Source organism: Nematostella vectensis, chromosome 11 (assembly GCF_932526225.1).
Source record: "Nematostella vectensis chromosome 11, jaNemVect1.1, whole genome shotgun sequence".
Lineage (NCBI taxonomy): Eukaryota > Metazoa > Cnidaria > Anthozoa > Actiniaria > Edwardsiidae > Nematostella > Nematostella vectensis.
In genome coordinates this window covers 7,403,925-7,425,484 of record NC_064044.1, presented here as the reverse complement: position 1 = coordinate 7,425,484, position 21,560 = coordinate 7,403,925, and the positions used below count along the sequence as shown (strand labels likewise).

At 39.7% G+C, this 21,560-nt stretch overlaps 1 protein-coding gene across 1 annotated transcript; it reads left to right on the top strand.

Annotated features, from left to right (window-relative positions):
- Positions 1-123: 123 nt before the first annotated feature.
- Positions 124-21,450, top strand: LOC5518402 (DNA mismatch repair protein Msh6-like). The gene is made up of 39 exons (XM_048734363.1): positions 124-488; positions 1,206-1,440; positions 1,921-2,118; positions 2,690-2,982; positions 3,324-3,378; positions 3,546-3,584; positions 3,692-3,751; positions 4,350-4,424; positions 4,865-4,941; positions 5,015-5,073; positions 5,424-5,486; positions 5,988-6,064; positions 6,177-6,248; positions 6,812-6,883; positions 7,440-7,530; positions 7,798-7,889; positions 7,988-8,024; positions 8,428-8,494; positions 8,966-9,020; positions 9,641-9,715; positions 10,064-10,172; positions 10,570-10,633; positions 11,060-11,158; positions 11,713-11,889; positions 13,127-13,226; positions 13,681-13,735; positions 14,261-14,361; positions 14,451-14,472; positions 15,717-15,927; positions 16,245-16,316; positions 16,461-16,533; positions 16,640-16,738; positions 16,867-16,992; positions 17,374-17,461; positions 17,882-17,971; positions 18,213-18,367; positions 19,791-19,928; positions 20,311-20,378; positions 20,763-21,450. The coding sequence occupies exons 1-39, from the start codon at positions 160-162 to the stop codon at positions 20,836-20,838; spliced, it is 4,044 nt and encodes a 1,347-aa protein (XP_048590320.1). The 5' UTR covers positions 124-159; the 3' UTR covers positions 20,839-21,450.
- Positions 21,451-21,560: the final 110 nt, after the last annotated feature.

Below are 21,560 nucleotides of genomic sequence, written 5' to 3'. Positions count from 1 at the left end.
TGAGGTTAGAAATGAAAATAAGGTATTTTTTTTTTTTACAAATTAAGAATCAATATGCTAAAAAACTAAAAAAAGGTTTTTTGATGGTCAGCGTACAGTACAGGAACCCATGCGCAAATGCACGGTTTCGTAATTTCGCGGGAAACCAAGCGCGTGAAAATGGCGACGCTTTTCTCTTATTTCACGAAAGTTCCCGCAAACAAGTCTCCAAATGCTGGGGATCGCCCCGAAACAAACGACAAAACATCGCCAAAGGGGAAAGCAAAGACGCCGGAGACAAAGAAAGAGGTTAAAACCTCAACCAAGGCAAACGACAGCCATGTATTTGTACAAAAGATATGTGATGTTGTTTGGGCTAAGATGGAAGGACATCCAATATGGCCTGCGATTGTTTGCAATCATCCTAAGCTGAATATTCACGCCAGGAGTAATGAGTACCATGTGCAGTTCTTTGGGGAGCCTCCGAGTAGAGGATGGGTTAAAAAGACGTGAGTTATAGGAAGTAATAAAATTGATAATAAATTCGTAATAAATTCCATCCATGTTATCTTTTATTCTCAACACAGGAAGCCCAAGTAGATGGTCGTTGGGGAGGGGGAGGCGGGGTGTTTTAATTAATGAATTTGGACTCTTGTTTCAGAATACCAACATTTTTGTTACTGTAGATTCTTTATCCTTTCAGGCTGTTCTTTCTATTTTCAGGCTCTTCTTTCTATTCTTTGGTATAAACATGTGGTATTTTGCAGTTTCTCCTATGCACCATATGCCTTTTTTTGCATCATACAACTAAGTGTGCAGTGTCTTCATTTATAACTAAATGTATGAAACGTTATGTAGGGCTGATATGTAGGGCTGATAGCTAATTGTTCAAGATTGGAAATGAGTTGGTTTTATGGCCCTAATCACCCTATATTAGGCTATCTTATATTCATATGCGAGGCTGGCTAAAGTAATCAATCCTCTACAGAGGGGTGGCTGGATTTGGAAATAAAAAGTAGAAGAAAAGAAACTTTATCTGAAGGCGGTAATCGTTTAATGTTTTAGACATGAGATAGGAGGGGTGCATTTTTTAGAAGGGGGACTTACAGGTTTTGCTTCAAAATGACATGAATAGTATTTACTTATTGTTATCATGTCCTTTTTGACTTTTCCCTGTATCCATAGTTATGACTGAATACAGAGGCTCATTATGTTTTCTTCCACAGTCTTATACAACCCTTTGTCAAGGGGGAGAATAAGGGGGGTCACAGCCTGGCTATCAGGGCAGCTGTGGAGCAAGCTGAGAAGGCGTTAGCTCTATCGTCAACAGAGAGGGAGGGGCTTATATGCTGCATACCATCAGATGAGGAGAGTGAGGCTGAGATGGAAAGGAATGGGAGTGCTTCTCAAGAGAACGATTCTGGTGATGGCAGTACTGATGATGAAGTTAATACTGCCATGGTAAATAAACTGCATCATCAGAATTACTGTTAGACAGCTTCTAACATAGTATCAAGTAATTACTAGAGTCACAGTACTGTAGGGGGCTTGCATTAGCAGATCACATGACTTTTTGGGTGTCAAACTTGCGAGCAGGCTTTTAGTGGCAAAATGACAACAACATAAAGCTTATTAACAAAAGAAACTTATTAAGCACCTTTATGTATTAACTAGAAAATTTCTTTGTCATAAAGAGCTTACAGTATTTTTGTTGTTTTTATTCTCTGGCATGAGAGTCACATTCGTTTCTGGGTTCATTTTGGCTTGAATTTGCCACCTAAAAACTCACATAATCAGTTAATGCAAGTCGCCTATTGCCTCAAAAGCCTTGTATCAAAACCAGCTTTGTTTTTGGTGTATATGAATATCCTATATGACACTTGCCATTGCCATGAAATAAGTTGAAGCTGGATGGTTGTTTTATGTTGATCTGTCACAAAGCAAAAAAACAAGAGGCCCAGACGTAAAGCAGCTGTTGGAGGAATGAAGAAGAGAAAAAGAGTGATGATTGAGTCAGACTCTGATGGATCAGACGACTTTAAGCCTGAGAGTGAAGAGTCTGATGACAGTGTTAGCAGTGGTGCGGAGGAGGAAGAGCCCTCTTCTGATAATAACAGTGAAGAAGACGAAGAAGAAGAGGTAAAGGGCGGGGCTTATAGAGGGGGACAGGGTCGGATCCAGAGTTTCAAAAAAGAGGGGGAGGGGGTGGAAAGCAATGTGGGTTTGAGACTTTATTTTTTATACAGAACAATGAATGAGATTGGTTAATAGAGCTGCAGATTTGAGGTAGTATTCTTAAGATGGAATAGAAGGGGAAAGGGTGGAGCTAATGAGAGGTAGTAGAAATGACTGCTCGGATGCCGACAGATGTCGACAGACGTCAGTGGTGTTGGCTCCTAAAGGGCAAGGCCATCAGCATGGGGAATTATTTTAAAAGGAAAATAGCCTGGCTGTCTAACTGTTACATTAAGGACTGTAAATCCTTTGTCTTCTCGTTGGGTATTGTTGTTTCATTAGGATTGCTTGAAAGGAAATTGACAGAAGCTTGTAGAAGGGGTGCATTTTTACACTATTAACAAAAGTGGTTACAAAAAATTTACAGAGGAGTGTGAGGTATGTTAAAAAAGAAGAAGTACAGTATATTGCTATGCAGAAAATATAAAATACCTAAGGATAAAGAGTGTTAAGAGTGTACTTTGACCTTGGACAGGAGACTAAAAACACCAAGAAGAGAAAGCGTGGCTCAACCTCAACGCCAAGTTCAAAGAAGGGCAAGCTAGCACCAAACATGACCTCAAATCCTACAAGCAACACACCAAAGCCTGCCAAACTATCATCCTCACTTGCTACCAAGATCACCAACTCTGCAAGCAAAGCCGCAACCTCATTGGCTCGCTTTCAGATGACATCATCTCCTGCTCCGGTGACTGAACCTGATGAGAATGGAAACACTGGGGTCTACCTCCATGAGAAATTGGATTGGCTCAAGGAAGGGAAACGGAAGTATGGAATGAAACACTCTTCCTTATGATGTAGTTACTCTTTAAGGAAGTTCTAATTTCAATGCCTCTGCAGGAAGCACCAGCATTGTTGGTGATGTAAAAATATGAAAAAAACCTGAAAAATATTTGCACTGATTACACACCATGTCAGGGGTGCTGTGAAGTAAAGTTTTTCAACATTTCCTTAATGTTTGTGAAGAACAGCGATGCCAACAATGCTTGCTGGCGTTGGCACTGTTTGCACTGTCAAGCTGGCCTCAGTTACATGTACAGTATTTTAGTGTGCAATGTCAAAGCCAATCCTGTTTTTTTTTCTTTTGATAACTTTTATGTGAAATTTAGAGACAAACATGGAAGGCCAATGTTACACCCAGACTATGATCCCAAAACACTTTTGGTAAGTTAATTATACTCATGGAAAAATACATCTTGTTGTTGGTGTCGAAGATTAAAACACCCATGCTGGAGTACATGGTTTATTATTGTGTGCTGTATATACATGTATGTTGGCAAAAATACTGTCCAAGCAAATTCATATAAAGTATTTTTTGTTGCTGTTTATAGGTACCTCAATCCTATCTTACCTCAAAAGATGTCACTCCAGTGAGTTGTTTCATTTGAATAAAAATTTATTAACATAAAACTCGTTCCTAATTGCAGTATCCTTAGTTTGTTATCCTTCAACACAACATTCTTGATATTTCTTGCAGGCAATGAGACAGTGGTGGCAACTAAAAAGTGAACACTTCGACACGGTCTTGTTCTTTAAGGTACATATAATCATATTCCCTGTGTATAACAATTTTTTCATTTTATTTTGTGAAAACAGCCCCTTTTTTACGGAAGACATTACTAAATAAATCTTTGACACTAAGCAATCGATTGTAAATAGGTCAAGATAACTAATAGAAATCCTATGCTTCAAAGAGACAAAAGGAAGCCTGGAACATTTTTACTACTTTAGCAACATAGTTGGATTAACAGTGCAAAACATTCATATCCTTGATACATAGAAAAAGAAACTCAGAACAGTATTTTTGGTCATTGTTTGGTGAAAAACAGCTGAAATGTATTCAAACAATGCATTTCCATATATATGAAGTTTTCCATTGTTTTTGTCTTTACTGTCACTATCCTTGTTGCTGTGACCATTATATCTACAACCAGGCATGTGTCCAGAGGGAGGGTCCGAGGGGTCTTGACCCCAACCATGCTCATGTGACAAGATTGGTTTGACCCTGTCTTCAACAATAATGAAAACCAGATTTTGTTCAGATTTTAATGGCAGTCTGTTTATAAGAATGAGCCTTTCCCTGCCCCTTTTGACCTCACCTTTTGTTTGCCTCCGCCCCTTGTGGGTTTCCTCAGGTTGGCAAGTTCTACGAGTTATACCATATGGATGCCACAACAGGGGTGAAGGAGCTCAACTTGATCTACATGAAGGTTAGCTTACCAGCAAGTCATTCCATAGGTCCATTATTGGTCTTCGGATGCATACAAATGTTACTTATAATTTGATATGTTGGCAAAATTGTGTGTGGCTGTATGTATGACCAGGGCCCTGGAAATGGGAAACTTTTAGTTTTTGTAATCTTACACAGGTTTGTTTGGGTAATTTGGTGGGCAGAGATTTATTTCTAATAGTTCGTATTCCTTTTTAAATTTTTTCAGTTTGAAAATAAATCTCTATTCCGCCAACTGTCAGTCAGTAGCAGTAAGGCTGGGGCGTAGTGGATGCTCCTCACCCTCCCCTCCCCCTCTCACTCCATGACTGCCAAGTTTTTCTTATATTAAACATGTTGAAGATGATACCATGCCCCTGTACTGCCACTTTCTAGGGCTGTCTGTTTGTTATGTATATCTGTACTTGGATTATTTTTCAGGGTAACTTTGCACATGCTGGATTTCCAGAGATTGCATTTGGACGCTACTCAGACACTCTTATCCAGAAAGGATATAAGTAAGTATTATCATGCCAAAGAAACATTCTCTTGCCACAAATAAGCTTCTTATTTTTCCATTATGTTCTTTAGGATTGCCAGAGTAGAGCAGACTGAGACACCTGAAATGATGAAAGAGCGATGCAAAAAGAGTAAGTTGTCACTTCAATGTTTTCCCTTAGATGTACAACATGTCCTTCTGTCATAAGATTAAAATATGGAGGAAGCCAAAAATATTGATTTTTATCAATAAATCTGGGGGCTCTTCATTCTCTGTACTCTGAAATATGGTTTGAAGATTCTGTTATGGGTGTGCCTCCAAACCAAATTATTGGTTCCTGTCATTGATGCAAAACCAATACTCTGTTCTCTCATAAAAATGTTTGCAAACCCCTATACTTACAGATGCATACTCCTCAAATGATAAAGTAAAACTACTAAGCTCTCATGAAGCCTGACGAACTGTACTTTTATTCTAATCATCCTTATCTTTATTGTTTAGATAGAACAAACTCTAAGTTTGACCAAGTGGTGAAAAGAGAGATTTGCGCAGTTACAACAAAAGGTGAGTGATGGATCACTTACATACTGTAGTCTCCTGTATGTCAGGAAAAAAAATTAGAGATATTACAATGTGCCAATCTGCTTATAGAAACACCTGGTACTGTATATATAGTGTTAGGTGACTAAGGGCTTATTTGATGCCCTTTTTTCATGTGCTGTTTCAAATTGAAGGTCTTTTATTATACTGTAAAAGGCAAATGAAAAGTGTGGTGTCTAGACTACTAGGCCTTAGAATGTTCAAACTGTATTCTGCCAACAAATCTAGCACTCTAGAACTGCTCATTGGTCTTTGACCAAGTGTTTCATGTTCTAATTCAGCCTGCAATTAATTCTCCTTGCGTTTCGTGTCAACCTTGTTATTAGCTATGGTATGTACAGTACCATCATCATCTTGTACTGTATGTGGGGGATTTCTCTAAAAAAATAAAATCATTTGCATCTTTGTGGAATCAATGTATGTAGGTACACATTGTGTAAGTTTGTTGTGGTTTTTCTCCTGCAGGAACTAAAATGTATAGCTTTCGTGATGGTGACTGTACAGAGTCAGAGGCTGCATATTTACTGGCTGTTGCAGAAAAGGTACTAAGCAGTTATCATGATGGTTCATGCAAAAACCAAACTAACGAGTTTGATTGGGTATAGGTTTGGATTTTTTTTCATGTTCTTAGGTTTTTTTGAATTTTTTACCTAGGAACTGAGTGATTGCGGCGGTGAAAGCATGTATGGTGTGTGCTTTCTGGATACTTCTATTGGCAAGTTTCATGTAAGTTTTCTAACCATCCGGGCTGTAGGTTGAAGATCTAATGACTGGTTGTTAAATGAGAAAATCATAAACTATTTTTTTTTTCAATATTTTTTTCATACATAGAGTAGAAAAATTCTTTAAAACAATAGCCTATCTGTAGGCATTGGACTTTTTTATTCGGCAAAAAAGCCCAGTTCGCTTTCTTAGCCTTATCTAGCATCCTGCATCTAGCATCTCATTTGATATGGCTTGCTTAGACTAGACTGATTGTTATTTACTGCACCCACCTACAGGTGCACATAGCCTACAGTACGTTTTCGGCATTCTATGTGTGTTGTGGGTTCTTAAGTTTTGTATTATCCTGCTGTACACGACTGCCTTATATGTTAACAAGACAAATCGACTCTGTGATTGTGGTTGTGGATGACACTGGTGGGTAACCTGAATGACTAGATTTTCTTCTATTTTTATTTATTTATTTATTTATATGTGAACAAGACAAATCGACTCTGTGATTGTGGTTGTGGACGAAACTGGTGGGTAACCTGAATGACTAGATTTTCTTCTATTTATTCATTTAGATTGGTCAATTCAAGGATGACAGACAGGCATCACGTCTTCGCACTCTCATTGCTCACCACCCCCCTGTGCAGGTTTGTACCTTCAAAGGTATTTTCCATCATGTTTCGCTTTCATTTTTATGCAAAATTCAAACTACATTACAAGACTTATTGCATGAAGTGCAAGTTTGAATGAGAATGTGGCCACACACACACAAGACTTGATCAGTAAAAGCTGTTTTTATTTTTGTCTCCATGGCCTTGGGGTTTTATTCCTTTCTTTGTTTCTAGCTACAAAGTTATTTCTTCATAAAGACTGCTTAGAAGTCGTTTGAACGCCGTAAAAAGTCCGTTTTGATCATTAACTAAAATAAATATCGACTTCCAAAAGCACCCTTGGAAACACTGGTCTCGACTATGTTATGGTCTCTACCATCTCTACACTTGTGGTATTATCAGAAACATGCCGAGCACATGGCTCCGTCTGAGTGGGGCGATCGTTCTCAGTGTGATCTGGGTGACAGTACCTTGGGGTGATCGTTCTCAGTGTGATCGGGGGGACTATACCTTGGGGCGATCATCTTTAATACCCCTATTTTTCTGCCTTACTTTAAGTTTTTTGTATGTGTCATTGTGTTTTCCTTGTCAGGTTTTAACATGCCGCGGTAGTTACACTTCCAAGACCCAGCACATTTTAAGTCATGAGTTGATGTCGTCCCTTACAGAGCATCTTGCACCAGGTGGGAAAATTTGTTCATACTCAAGAAAATGGTGCTGTACAGTGTTTTTATAGGTATTCTTGCTGATAAAAATTATGACAATGGCTTTTTGGTTATGAGTTGTCTGTGGCGCAATCATGCAGTCTCAGCATGCAGGGAAAAGCAAATTTATTCAGAGAGGCGGAGCAATGTCCCAAAATCATTTTTGACCATGCACCTCTATATTTGAAAGTTATTAACCTTAATTTATTATTTCCATGTCCTTCTTACTGACCTGTGTATCTACAGGTAGCGAATTTTGGGATGCGAGCAAGACTTTGAAATTCCTTGCTGAAGGAAACTATTTCAAGAATGATAAGGATGGCGCCGATGAATCCGTTGTGAGCATTCTTTATTATTCCTTGATTTGATTTTAAAATGTGTTGAATGGTTGCAATAAAAATTTGTAAACATTCACCCTGTCTTATTTTTATTTCAGAACTGGCCAGCGATGCTAAAAATGATGACAGATGGAGGTATGTGTAATGGGTGATGATAACAAAGTTTCTTAGTGGCGGTAAAGATAATAACAATTGTGATAATGTTGATAATAATGATGACAGATGGAGGTATGTTTAATGGGTGATGATAACAAAGTTTCTTAGTGGCGGTAAAGATAATAACAATTGTGATAATGTTGATAATAATGATGTCGGTAAGGATGGTGATGACAAGTATGGTAATGATAAAAGGATGATGGTGGTACTGATGACAATCATGATAGGGATGCTGAAAATGATAGTGATTTCGATCAAGATAATGGTGGTAATGATGATGGTATTAGTGTCTAAAAGGGCTTGCTTATTTGATGCCATCTGGCATTGAGTTGCTCCAAGCTTCACCAGATAGAGCGAAATAAACAGTACCTTTCATCCTCAGACCCTCTTGGGCTCACCCCAACAGATGGACATGAGCTTGCTCTGAGTGCATTAGGAGCTGTCGCATGGTTAGTAATGCTCACTTACATTAAGGAGTAGCAGCGCTTAACTTATTACAACCGTGATAGCTTAGGCCTGATATGTCCTACTCCTACTGTACCATGCTGAATCTATTTGTATTGACACAAAAACACTGGGCTCAACGTTGCTTTAGATGGACCACTAAATAAATCATGCCCAATACATTGAAAGCAGTCAAATTGACTTGATGATGCACTTTAAAATCATAATAGATTTGGTATTTGTTTGGCATCAAAAGCTGAACGTTTGAGCCAGTGCCGTGCTAAGAGCAGTGCCAAACAGTACTCTGCAGTGCTGACATTGAACTGTTCATGTGCTCAATCCAATGAAATAGGTTTAGCACAACAGGTGTGGGGCATGAGTTAGGCCTTTAATGACATATGTTCTCAATCCAGGGTGAGATCATGGATTTAATTTATCTAATATCATATCTGACATAAGTATTGTTGATTCACTAGGTATCTTAAGAAATGCCTCATAGAAGAAGAGTTGCTTTCAATGGGTAAATTCGAGGTATGAGCTCTTAAAATTATATATGTGATACTTACAAGTCACAGTTAATCAAGCAGATTCAATTTTTAGGCAGTATTAATTTTTATCTTTTTTATTTTTGAAGAACCATGTCTCTTTTAGGGAACAGACCAATCCTTATTATTGATTCCTTTATTTTACTTGAATTTATCTTCCAGGAACCATGTCTCTTTTAGGGAACAGACCAATCCTTTTTATTGATTCCTTTATTTTACTTGAATTTATCTTCTAGGAACCATGTCTCTTTTAGGGAACAGACCAATCCTTTTTATTGATTCCTTTATTTTACTTGAATTTATCTTCCAGGAACCATGTCTCTTTTAGGGAACAGACCAATCATTTTTATTGATCCCTTTATTTTACTTAAATTTATCTTCCAGGAACCATGTCTCTTTTAGGGAACAGACCAATCCTTTTTATTGATTCCTTTATTTTACTTGAATTTATCTTCCAGGAACCATGTCTCTTTTAGGGAACAGACCAATCATTTTTATTGGTTCCTTTATTTTACTTGAATTCATCTTCCAGGAACCATGTCTCTTTTAGGGAACAGACCAATCATTTTTATTGATTCCTTTATTTTACTTGAATTTATCTTCCAGGAATACAAGCCACTTGACTGTCTAGATGCACCTCGGAGCAGCACTTTGTCATTCACACAGGGGCGCCAGCACTTGGTAAGGCGTGGATGTTCTTGGAAAACGTTTTATGATAACCGACTGTTGAGGAGGTCTTAAATGTCACTGGGAAGCCTAGTTGATGCATTTGGCAAATCTTTGTTTTAGTTGCTACCTCTCGCCACCGCCTTCCAGGTTTGATTGTCGGCTCTGTCTGAATTGAGTTTGTTGGTTCTCACCTTTTCTATGAGGGCTTTCCCCCAGATTCTGCAGTTTTCTTCTGTCCACAAATAAATTATGTTTTGTGTGTGTAGTCTGTTTTACCTGTCTGTTTGTCTGTGTAGTAAGACATAGTTATATAACAGCTGCCTAAGGTGCCTAACAGCCACTATTTCTTGACATTTCCAGATCCTTGATGACGTCACTTTGACAAATCTGGACGTAGTGCCATGTGGTCCTGATGGTTCTCTTCAAGGAACTCTTCTCGAGCAACTTGACCACTGCAGCACACCTTTTGGTTAGTTTGTTTACCATGTCCTTATTACCAGGTCCATATTGCGCTAATAGGGACTTACTTACGTTAATAGCAACCGTGACACACAACAAATTCAGAAAAAGTTTGCAATGGATAAAGAACCAAATTCAAATGAAAATGAAATGAAAAATGAATGAAAATACCATCTGTCTAATACGTTTCAGCCGTCTACTACCAAATCCTAGCACGGTAGTTACTGTGTGTTTCGGCGATTTTAGCACTACTTTAAAATGAGCATGGAACATGAAGCAGTAACGCAGTTGTTTCCGTTACACTGTCCTATCCATTGTTCATCGCCCGGGCCCTAATAACACAGTACAGCATTTTCTGTGTGGTTTTTTTTTGTCACAAGATTGAATATGTTCTAATTTCTTTCCAGGAAAACGGCTCTTCAAACAGTGGTTATGTGCTCCTTTGTGTAATCCAATGGCCATTAACGATAGGTATGTATGAGCTTATTCTAACTGGTACCCTTCTGCACATTAGCCTTCTTGGGATAGGATAGCAAAAAGATGGTAAGGATGGACGAAATACCCGATGCTGACCATATCAGAAAGTAAAACTTCCCGAGTAAAACATTTCGGGTTTGATTTTTTTTTTACTGTTTTCTAATTTATTCGAGTTTGAACAGAAATGACAAATTAAGAAGAATCAATTAGAGCCTGTCTTTGAGAACAAGGCAAGTAAGTGGTGTTTGACAGCATTTACTTGGCAGCATTTGAGGTATGAATGCCTAGTGGTAAGTGTAAAACCAGTGTAAAACCGAATGCTGCATGCTATGATAGATACTATGACTTAACTCTATTTTCTAGCAATTGAAATATATATATTTTCTATACCTGTTTACTACTTCCTTGTTTTTAACACAGACTAGATGCAATCGAGGACTTGATGACAGTGCCTGCTGTTGTTTGTGATGTCAAGGAAATTCTGAAAACTCTTCCAGACTTGGAAAGATTGCTTAGAAAGTGAGTCTCGAGTCATTGCGGCTCATTTTTGCCGCAAATATCCGAGGTAAACAAATTCTAGCGCTGTTGTAAAACTTGTCAAACAAACTTATAAAGTCAAAACAAGCATTTAAATCTGGGAAACAGGACTAAAATATAAAAAAAATTCACTACTTTTTAGTTTTGGGGAAACTTATGTGTGAAAAAAAGGGTTGCCATGTAACATGGAGCATCTTCTCGACATGTCAATGGCATCAAAACGTCCGCAGATAGATTTTAGGAAAATTCACCAAGTTTTAGTCTCTTAGCTGCTATGGTTCAGAAGTTTAGCAATTTTCCTGGAGGGGGGTCTTTGCCCCCCCCCCCCCCCCCCCTCTGTCTGAAAAGGGTTAAATGCCATTGAGGGGAGGGAAGATATTGAGGGGTTATGGCTTTGATTCTTTACCATCTAAAGAGGGGCTATCAAAATATGGACCTTTAACCTTGGTCAGTATTTTCAAGACCTTAGTGACATTATTACGCGTTATGGATCTCCCAGCTCCTAAATAACGTATATTTAATTTCATTTCTACAAGGATACATAGCCTTGGGTCTGTGAGAAAAGCGACAGACCATCCTGATGGAAGAGCCATTCTTTACAACGAGGAGACTTACAGTAAGCGCAAGATCGCTGACTTCCTTTCTGTACTTGAGGGGTTGAAGAGTACTGTGCGCATTGTCAAGCTGTTCAAGGACCATGTGTCTGAGTTCAAGTGAGTATTTAGGTTAAAGCGGCATTGTCACCATTTTACTCCCAGTCGATTACGTAACAATCTCCGATGAAAACGCGAAAAATTGTAAAACAGTGTGTCTATTGGAGGTTTCTTGAGGATGTGGCTGATTTTTAGAGAGATAATTTAGAGCGGATAGGCTGTTAAATAGCACGGATTCTAATAGATTCTTTTGTCGGTTGTAGAGAGAGATTAGCAAACACAGCTCAAGACACAAATAGATACCTTTATTCTTATCCTCCAGGTTCATTTTCATGGCCTCAAAACACAATGTCCACTCCTTGAAGGCTTGCAAAGCATTCTGGGAGATCCAGGGAAAAATTCACGAGGGGAGGGCCAGTCAACACTCTTCTCCCCAAAGTCAGATGTTTTTTTATAAGTCTTTTCACCCCGAAGCCAAACAAATCAATTCCAGGTCATACAGACCCAGAATAGCAGTGTAAACAATTTTGCAATCAATTTGGTTTCAGAAAAGAAAGCATTTAGGAGAGCTGTGGTGATTCATTAGAAAATTGTTTTCTCATCCAGGCAAAGCCAAACAAGAAAAAATCATCATGAATCCACCTTTGCTTGCAAATATCCATATGCAAAGCACTCAATAATGCCCCAACAGACTTCATGATGTCCTGAGACACTCCTAATATGCTCATAGCTGTATTTTTGATGAAAAATACAAGCAACCATCAACTTGTGCTGGCTTCAGCACAACGACGAGGGATTAAAAGTGGGGACCACAAAGCACTGTTGGAAAGCTTGGATACCGCTGACTAGGTGCAGCTGTGTTTGACTTTGACAGGCTGTATAAAACTCAGAATAGGGGGGGAGGTATCTGTTTTCAGTCTGTTTTTTGTAAATTCAGCTCAAAAATAGCCAGGAGTCAATGGGCTAAAGATTGCATTTAACATAAGATATTTCTCATACGTTTTACTGTTGACATGAGTAGAAATGTTGATGGTTATGTTCATGCAGCACTGTACCTAATCTAGGGTGTGGAAGTTTTGTAGTGTTAGGCGAGGAACTCTGAGAAAATTCCCTCTATAGGGGCGCGTGTGTGTGTGTTTTGTAATTCCACAATTTTCGGAATAACATGAGGGAAACTGATCAACTGTCCTTTAACTTTTTTGTTTTTCCTTGTTTTCGCCTACAGCTTCAAGAGGTAACTGTTTTGTCTAATCTTGTTTTAGCATTCGTGTTTGATCCCTTGATGAATGTTTTTCAGGTCGAAGCTGTTAAAACAGATCATTACCCAAGATGCACAAGGCGACAAGTCGTCAAACGGTCGCTTTCCACACATGGAAAGTGAACTAAAAACTTTTCAGGTTTGTGGACATTCACCTTCCCGCATCTTCCCATCTTCTCATTGCGACGTGCGCGTGAGACCGGGGCCAGGGGTAAAAAATGTAAGCAAGATGGCAAGCTTGTTTTTTATCTTTGTTTTCCCGCGCGCTTCGCAAAGAGTTGTGGGAAGATGTGGGTAAGGCGAATTAGAACTTTAAAATGACTCTCCAGTTGTATGTAATCTCAATATTGTTTGAAAGGCTTTACTTTCCTCGTTGACAGTGGTTACATACCAACTCGCTCTTGTGAATGTGAATGTCTGTATCTATACTAACGAGTAAAGTTACAGGTGAAGCACATTTGATCTTTCGATGTTAATATGTGCTTCACATGCCTTTTTTACCACTGCCCACAGAAAACCAGTGGTGTAAACCTATAACAATACTGGTGCGCTTAAGCTTTATCACTTGCCCTGACAACTGCATGTTTTCACAGGGTGCATTTGATCACGAAAAAGCAAAGAAAGATGGCATCATCCTCCCGAAACCTGGTACAGTTCACTTTACAGTTTCATGGAAGATTGCCAATTATTGTGATCAACAATGGTGATAAATGAAATAGTAATAGGTAGCAATAACCGTAGTCTCCTTTGCAATAATGATAACAGTGGTAGTGTTGATGGTGATCTTTGTCTGATTATGAGGGGAGGGGACAACAGCACCAGTGATTTTGATCTTGATGGCGCTTGCGATAACGATAATGGTGTAGATGGTGAACATGTTGACCATGATGATCTGATGGTATTCGTGAAGGAGGCGATGATAACGATGATATTTGTGAATGATTGGGGTGATTATGATGGCGATGATATTGGTGATGGTGATGGTAGCAGTGTTTTGATAGTGATAGTGCTAGTTAACCCATGGTCAGTGACTTACAAATCTGACCCCACCATGCGTTTTTCCCTAGACACGCACCTGTAATTTGATGCTTTTTTATCACAATATTATTAATTATTATGATTATGATGATGGTGGTGTTGATAACAATGGTCTCAATGACGATTATCTTCCAGGTGTCCAGGCAGATTACGACCAAGCGCTAGAGGACATCACCTCCTGCAAGGAATGGTTCATGAAATTTCTAGACAAACAGCGCAATCGACTTGGGTGCAAAGTAAGGTTCTTCTATGCAGCAGACCAATGAAAAATACCTCAAGAAAGGGCTTAGATAGATGTTGAATATATTTTTTGTCTTTGTTTCAGACAATGTGTTACTGGGGCTCGGGTAAGTAGAATGTGGGTAAATGATGCTCATCTTTTTTGCCGTCGTGTTGTGTTGCGTTTCTCCTTTGTTGTTGTTCTTTGTAGTTTTTTTTTTGTCGTCCTTGTACCGCTAACGTTGTATCGTTACTGTTTGCTGCAATAAATGTTTGATGTTGTTAGTTGTAAGTTGGTAAGTTGGTTATGACTTTATGTTTTGTTCACCAGAGGCGTTTCCAGATAAGAATACAGGGTTGGGTCTCACAGTGATTTACTGACCTGGGAGTGGATGGAAGATCAATTTTCAACTATTTTTTTCCACATTCTAAGCCGCATTCCTGAGCTTCGGAAAATAGTTCACTAGACCTATCTAGATCCAAACTTTTTTTTATCTAATTACACACAATCACTAGTCAAATCAATTTATCCAATAGGGTTAATAACACACAAAAGTCGTAACTCAATCACTAGTCAAATCAATTTATCCAATAGGGTTAATAACACACAAAAGTCGTAACTCAATCACTAGTCAAGTCAATTTATCCAATAGGGTTAATAACACACAAAAGTCGTAACTCAATCACTAGTCAAATCAATTTATCCAATAGGGTTAATAACACACAAAAGTCGTAACTCAATCACTAGTCAAGTCAATTTATCCAATAGGGTTAATAACACACAAAAGTCGTAACTCAATCACTAGTCAAATCCATTTATCCAATAGGGTTAATAACACACCAAAGTCGTAACTCAATCACTAGTCAAATCTATTTATCCAATAGGGTTAATAACACACAAAAGTCGTAACGCAATCACTAGTCAAATCAATTTATCCAATAGGGTTAATAACACACAAAAGTCCTAACTCAATCACTAGCCAAATCAATTTTTTAATAGGGTTAATAACACACAAAAGTTGTAACTCAATCACTAGTCAAATCAATTTATCCAATAGGGTTAATAACACACAAACGTCGTAACTCAATCACTAGTCAAGTCAATTTATCCAATAGGGTTAATAACACACAAAAGTCGTAACTCAATCACTTGTCAAATCAATTTATCCAATAGGGTTAATAACACACAAAAGTCGTAACTCAATCACTAGTCAAATCAATTTATCCAATAGGGTTAATAACACACAATCCAATAGGGTGGGGCCTGGACCCCTCGTATCCCCCACTCAGGACACGCGCCTAATTATTGTTATTTTCTTTTACTTTTTCTGATGATAAAGTGTATGTTGATCTCACTGAATGCTCCTCTCAGCTAAGAATCGCTACCAGCTCGAAATTCCCGAATCCGCTCTTGGCCGCAACACTCCTGACGAGTATACTCTGCAGTCGCAGAAGAAAGGTTTTCGGCGCTTTTGGACGACAGAAATTGAAGAAAAACTCGCCGAGTTGACAGAAGCAGAGGAGCGTCGCGATGCAGCACTCAAAGACACCATGAGAAACCTCTTTCACAGATTCGACGAACAGTACGTTATTACATTGCATGCATGGCATGACTTGCGTGACGAATATTATGGTGGGGATGTCATACGCGACGCGTGCGTGGCCTTATGTGTGACTTACATTACATTTAGTGTCAGACATGGTATAACACGTGACATGCGTAATGCATATGTATGTGATTTGCGTGACTTGACGTGCTTGTGTGATGTGACATGACGAGTGTAGCGCGAAGTGTGTTGCTTGACATGTGTAAAGTTTGTTATGTCAAGTGTGTTACATGACTTACGTGACTGGTGGCAATATTTGGAATACTGAATTTACATTTTCTGCTTATTTTCAGCTATGACATGTGGGATCAAGCAGTTCAGTGTCTTTCTGTCCTCGATGCGTTACTCAGCCTAATGACATACAGGTTTGTACCCATTGTGATAGTCAACACATAGGCTCGGCTGTTACGGACTCCCTACACGATTCGTGCATTGTAAGCAATTTCTAATATATTAAAACAACAATAGCTTTTATATAGGTTTTCATAGTTTTTGGTTTTGTTTTGTAGTTCCCATGGTGACGGCACAATGTGTAGACCTGACGTCATTTTGCCTGACATGACACCGGAGGGAAATCACACGGTAACACTGACTTTCTGCATATGTATGCCCGGGTCGCCTAGCAGGAAACTGAATTCTTTCATGTCTTGGCCTTTGTTTCATCCTATTGATTTTGTTTTGTTTCTAGCCCTTCATAGAGATCCGAGATGGTCGCCATCCCTGCATCGCTCGTACATTTACCGGAGATGACTTCATCCCTAATGACACAGTCATCGGCATTGGCAACGTGAGTACAAAAGCAGGCTCAAGGATCTAGCGCTTTCTGGCTTTTGTGGAGCGTGTGCTGGCTCTCTGAGAATGGAGTAAGTGAAGCCTGTGTCTAATTTTCTAGTAAACTATCTCTGGTTATTGTAGAAGGCAGACGAGTCCGAGTCAGCGGCGAATGCTCACAGCACATGCGTACTGGTAACAGGCCCCAATATGGGTGGAAAGTCTACCCTGATGAGGCAGGTTGGACTCATCACTATAATGGCGCAACTGGTGAGCGGCTTATCACGTTTATTCTGTTTTGGGTAAATGCATCAGCCTTTGGGAGTGAAGGAATGCAGTATTTTTGGCTTCTTTGAAAAAACAAAATGGAGGATTTCAAAATTGGAGGAATAAACCCCAAAAAAAATGTACTAAGCCCTTTTAAGGTTCCTTTTTTTTACGAAAAGCCGCAAATTGAATGAAATTTTAAATATTATATACGAATTATATAGCTACAGTGTTTCTCCCTTATTCAAGCTAAAACGTTTGTGAAATTTAATTGTATCATGGAACTGGCTTCAACTTCCTCTGTATATTTTGATTGGCTGAAATAATCTCCCCCTTTCCCAGGGTAGTTGCTTGTACCAGTTTTTCCCTTTGTCCCCCTGACAGGGATGCTATGTGCCAGCCGAGTTGTGCCGTCTGACGCCTGTAGACCGAGTTTTTACCAGACTTGGAGCTCATGACAGGATACTGGCAGGTAAAAAATATACGGACTTCACAACTACACATTTCACAGACATAAGTGTGAATTGGCGTGAAAGCGCCATTTACTGAAGATATGACACCATGTTGAGAGACACAACCTCCAGCTTAATACCCTTACCCTTAGACGAGGGATTAAAGGTCCCCTTTGTTAGAAGCCAGGTTTTTACGCCACCGGCAAAATAACTGACCTGACACACTAGTCCCCTGACTTTGAGAAGCAAAATCAGTGTCACAAGTTAATTTTCAGTGATTCATTATTTGCAGTCTAGCTAGTCTCACTCTGTACATTTTCAAAGTTTGAGTAGACGAACCACTAACCCCTTTAAGTACATTTGAAATCTGTTTCTTTACACTTTATTTAAAAACAAACATAGCAGCTTAGTTTTCCTACTCATGCCTTTGTCTACTTCAGGCGAGAGTACCTTCTTCGTCGAGCTAAGCGAGACAGCAACCATTCTACGTCACTCGACACGTGACTCCCTTGTGTTGCTTGATGAGCTTGGTGAGTAGTTTTTTATATATACCCAATCGCCCCCCCACCCGTCATTAATAGCTGTTTCACCCAAAACTCCCTTTCCAAAATTATGTTACCGATGGCAATGAATCTCCCTTTTGGTATTTTATTAGCATATCACAATGTGGCTGACAGAGCTGGGGGCTAAAATTTAATCAAACTTCTACAGACCTCGAAGCTTCATCCTCATACACAGTATTTTTAACCTTTTTTCCTGGTCTTTTTCCAGGTCGTGGCACCGCCACCTATGATGGTACTGCCATTGCTTGTGCTGTGGTGAGGGAACTCTCCGCTAACGTACGGTGCAGGACACTATTCTCCACCCACTACCACTCCCTGGTGGAGGAATTTGCTACTGACCCTAATGTGCGGCTAGGTCATATGGTAAGGCAACAATATCCACCCTAATGGGGGGGAAATGTTATCCCCACTACCACTCCATGGTTGTGAAATTTGCTACCGACCCTAACGTACGGCTAGGGCAGTGGGGATATCCCTCTACCACCGGGGGAAAATATCCCCACTCCCACTCCCTGTTGTAAATAACATAAATGTAATAACAACCATAAATGTAATAACACCTCGCCCATAAATGTTATAACTTATAATTTTGACTCATAGAAACATCGTTAGACAAACAAACTTGGTAGATGTTTTTTTCAATGGATAAACTGTTTTATTGTAGATAAATTCCCTCCTACTTATTATGTACCTCAGTCTTTAGCCTAGGATGTCTTGGACACCCGGTATTTTAGAGAGATGACGGGACATTTTAAGCTGCCTTTCCTTGATTTGTTGTACACGTGTTGTGATTACCTGGTTTCGTGTATTTCAGCATGGTAGAGGGGTGGTGGTTTGGGGACTGGACATTATTCTTCATATGTTGTGGTATTCTGATTCAGGCGTTCATATTTGGAGGGGGCATGGGACATTGTTCTTCATGTTTTGTGGTTATCTGACTCAGGCCTTCATATTAGACCGCGTGGGAGGGGGGGCATTGTTCTTCATATGTTGTGGTATTCTGATGTCAGGGCTGCATGTTAGGAGGGGTTGGGGGCACGGGACATTGTTGTTCACTTGTGGTTTTCGGATGACAGCCCTTCATGGTAGTGGTGTTGGTGGGGGAGGGGGGGGGGGGCGATGGACATTGTTCTTCATATGTTGTGGTATTCTGATGTCAGGGCTGCATGTTAGGAGGGGTTGGGGGCACGGGACATTGTTGTTCACTTGTGGTTTTCGGATGACAGCCCTTCATGGTAGTGGTGTTGGTGGGGGAGGGGGGGGGGCGATGGACATTGTTCTTCATATGTTGTGGTATTCTGATGACAGGGCTGCATGTTAGGAGGGGGGTGGGGGCACGGGACATTGTTGTTCACTTGTGGTTTTCGGATGACAGCCCTTCATGGTAGTGGTGTTGGTGTGGGGGGGGGAGGGATATTGTTGTTCACTTGTTGTGGTATTCTGATGACAGGGCTGCATGTTAGGAGGGGTTGGGGGGGGGGGGAGGGACATTGTTGTTCACTTGTGGTTTTCGGATGACAGCCCTTCATGGTATTGGTGTTGATGTAGGGGGGGGAGGGATATTGTTGTTCACTTGTTGTGGTTTTCGGATGACAACCCTGCATAGTGGTGGGGGGGGGGAGGGACATTGTTTTTCACTTGTTGTGGTATTCTGATGACAGGGCTACATGTTAGGAGGGGGTGGGGGCACGGGACATTGTTGTTCACTTGTGGTTTTCGGATGACAGCCCTTCATGGTGAGGGGGAGGGATATTGTTGTTCACTTGTTGTGGTTTTCGGATGACAGGCCTGCATGGTAGAGAACGAGGACGAGGAGGGCGACCCCAGTAAAGAGACCATCACCTTCCTGTACAAGTTCGTGAGGGGCGACTGTCCTAAGAGTTACGGCTTCAACGCAGCGCGGCTAGCAGGGATTCCTGGTCAGGTACACATACGATAGCGGTGATTAATGGTCTAGCCCTACGAGTATTCCTGGTCAGGTACACATACGATAGCGGTGATTAATGGTCTAGCCCTACGGGGATTCCTGGTCAGGTACACATACGATAGCGGTGATTAATGGTCTAGCCCTGCAGGGATTCCTAATCAGGTACACATATGATAGCGGTGATAAATGGTCTAGCCCTATGTGGATTCCTGATCAGGTACACATACGATAGCGGTGATTAATGGTCTAGCCCTATGGGGAATCCTGATCAGGGACACATACGATAGCGGTGATTAATGGTCTAGCCCTACGGGGAATCCTGATCAGGTAGCCCTAAAAAAGAAGTTAACAAACTTACCCTTGTGTGCTCTGTTTTTAGATTATTACGGTAGCAGTACAGAAATCCAGGAAATTTGAAGAAACTATGGATCAAGTCAAGATGTTTAGGTACGGAGTACACCAATATTTGACGCAACTAGCAATTTAGTTTAATCAGAGTTCATATGAGCCTCCACACTGCACCCGTATCAGGGTGAAAAAAAGAGAATAAACTCTTGCTCTACGTGATCAATAAAGACCTTGTTTTTGTATAACTAGGAAGACTACAGACAAGCTGTAGAAAAACTAGATGGTCTGAACATTAATTAAGTCTTAATGTGTTTTTGGAATTTAAAAGATTGTATATTCTTATTATGTCAGACTGCCCTTAATGAAATGTTATATGAATTTCAAAAGGGGTCCATCACCCTTATATTCAGTTGAGTAAGTTAAACCAAAGCAAAAAAGTTTATTGTAATGGAGGTTGAAAAGACTGTTTTACTTTCTTTTCAGAGAGATTCTGACACACACTCAACGCGTCACCATCAAAAAAAGGCTTCTCTCATTAAAAGAGAAAATCAAGCTTTGATTAATTAGAAGTAAGACAGCTATGAAAGGCTTAGCTTAACGGAGGTACTTTCTGTAAAAATATCGCCTCAGGTTATGAATAAATAGGTTTATAACTTTTTTCACTCAAAGTTAAAAGTTAAAAAAAAAACATAAAAAGAGGGAAAAACAAATAGTATAGATAGAAGGTCATACGTCAGTATTCACAACATAGATAATATTATCTAGTGAAATTGAGAGCATATGCGATAATGTCTCATGAGGGAGAAATGTGTTGGTAGATTGCAACCGCTAATTCACATGTTATATCCAGTTGACTGAAATTTCAGTGTCGGCACTAAAAAGAACATCCTTAAGTAAATGATTCTCGCGATGGTACTCGTGCATTGTAATTTATCCGCAGGAATCCTTATTTCTTTTTTTTTTTTAAACCCGACTTGAGCGCAATTCAATTCCAGCCGACAATTCCAGCCGACACCAACATTGGAGCTTTTACCGACGTTTGTATCACAAGTATTGCGTGGTTAATGCCTACTGAAATAAATAATTTTAATTTTTGTAGCCACTTTGGAAAAGTCTAAGCATACACCATTGTGGTGCAAATGTTATTTGATTAAAAAATATTGAAATAGAATGATTGATTAAAGCGGTATCTTAATCGGTTTCACCCTTAAGGCCAATCGAAATGTTATGGGCTAAAAGATTTTACTCCTTTTAAAAACGCCGAACGTAAGCGTTTCACTC

Coding starts and splice junctions, on each gene's coding strand:
- LOC5518402 (XM_048734363.1), top strand. CDS start 160: ATGGCGACGCTTTTCTCTTATTTCACGAAAGTTCCCGCAAACAAGTCT. Junction 6,249..6,811: donor CTTCTATTGGCAAGTTTCAT/GTAAGTTTTCTA, acceptor TTATTCATTTAG/ATTGGTCAATTCAAGGATGA. Junction 9,021..9,640: donor TTTCAATGGGTAAATTCGAG/GTATGAGCTCTT, acceptor TTTATCTTCCAG/GAATACAAGCCACTTGACTG.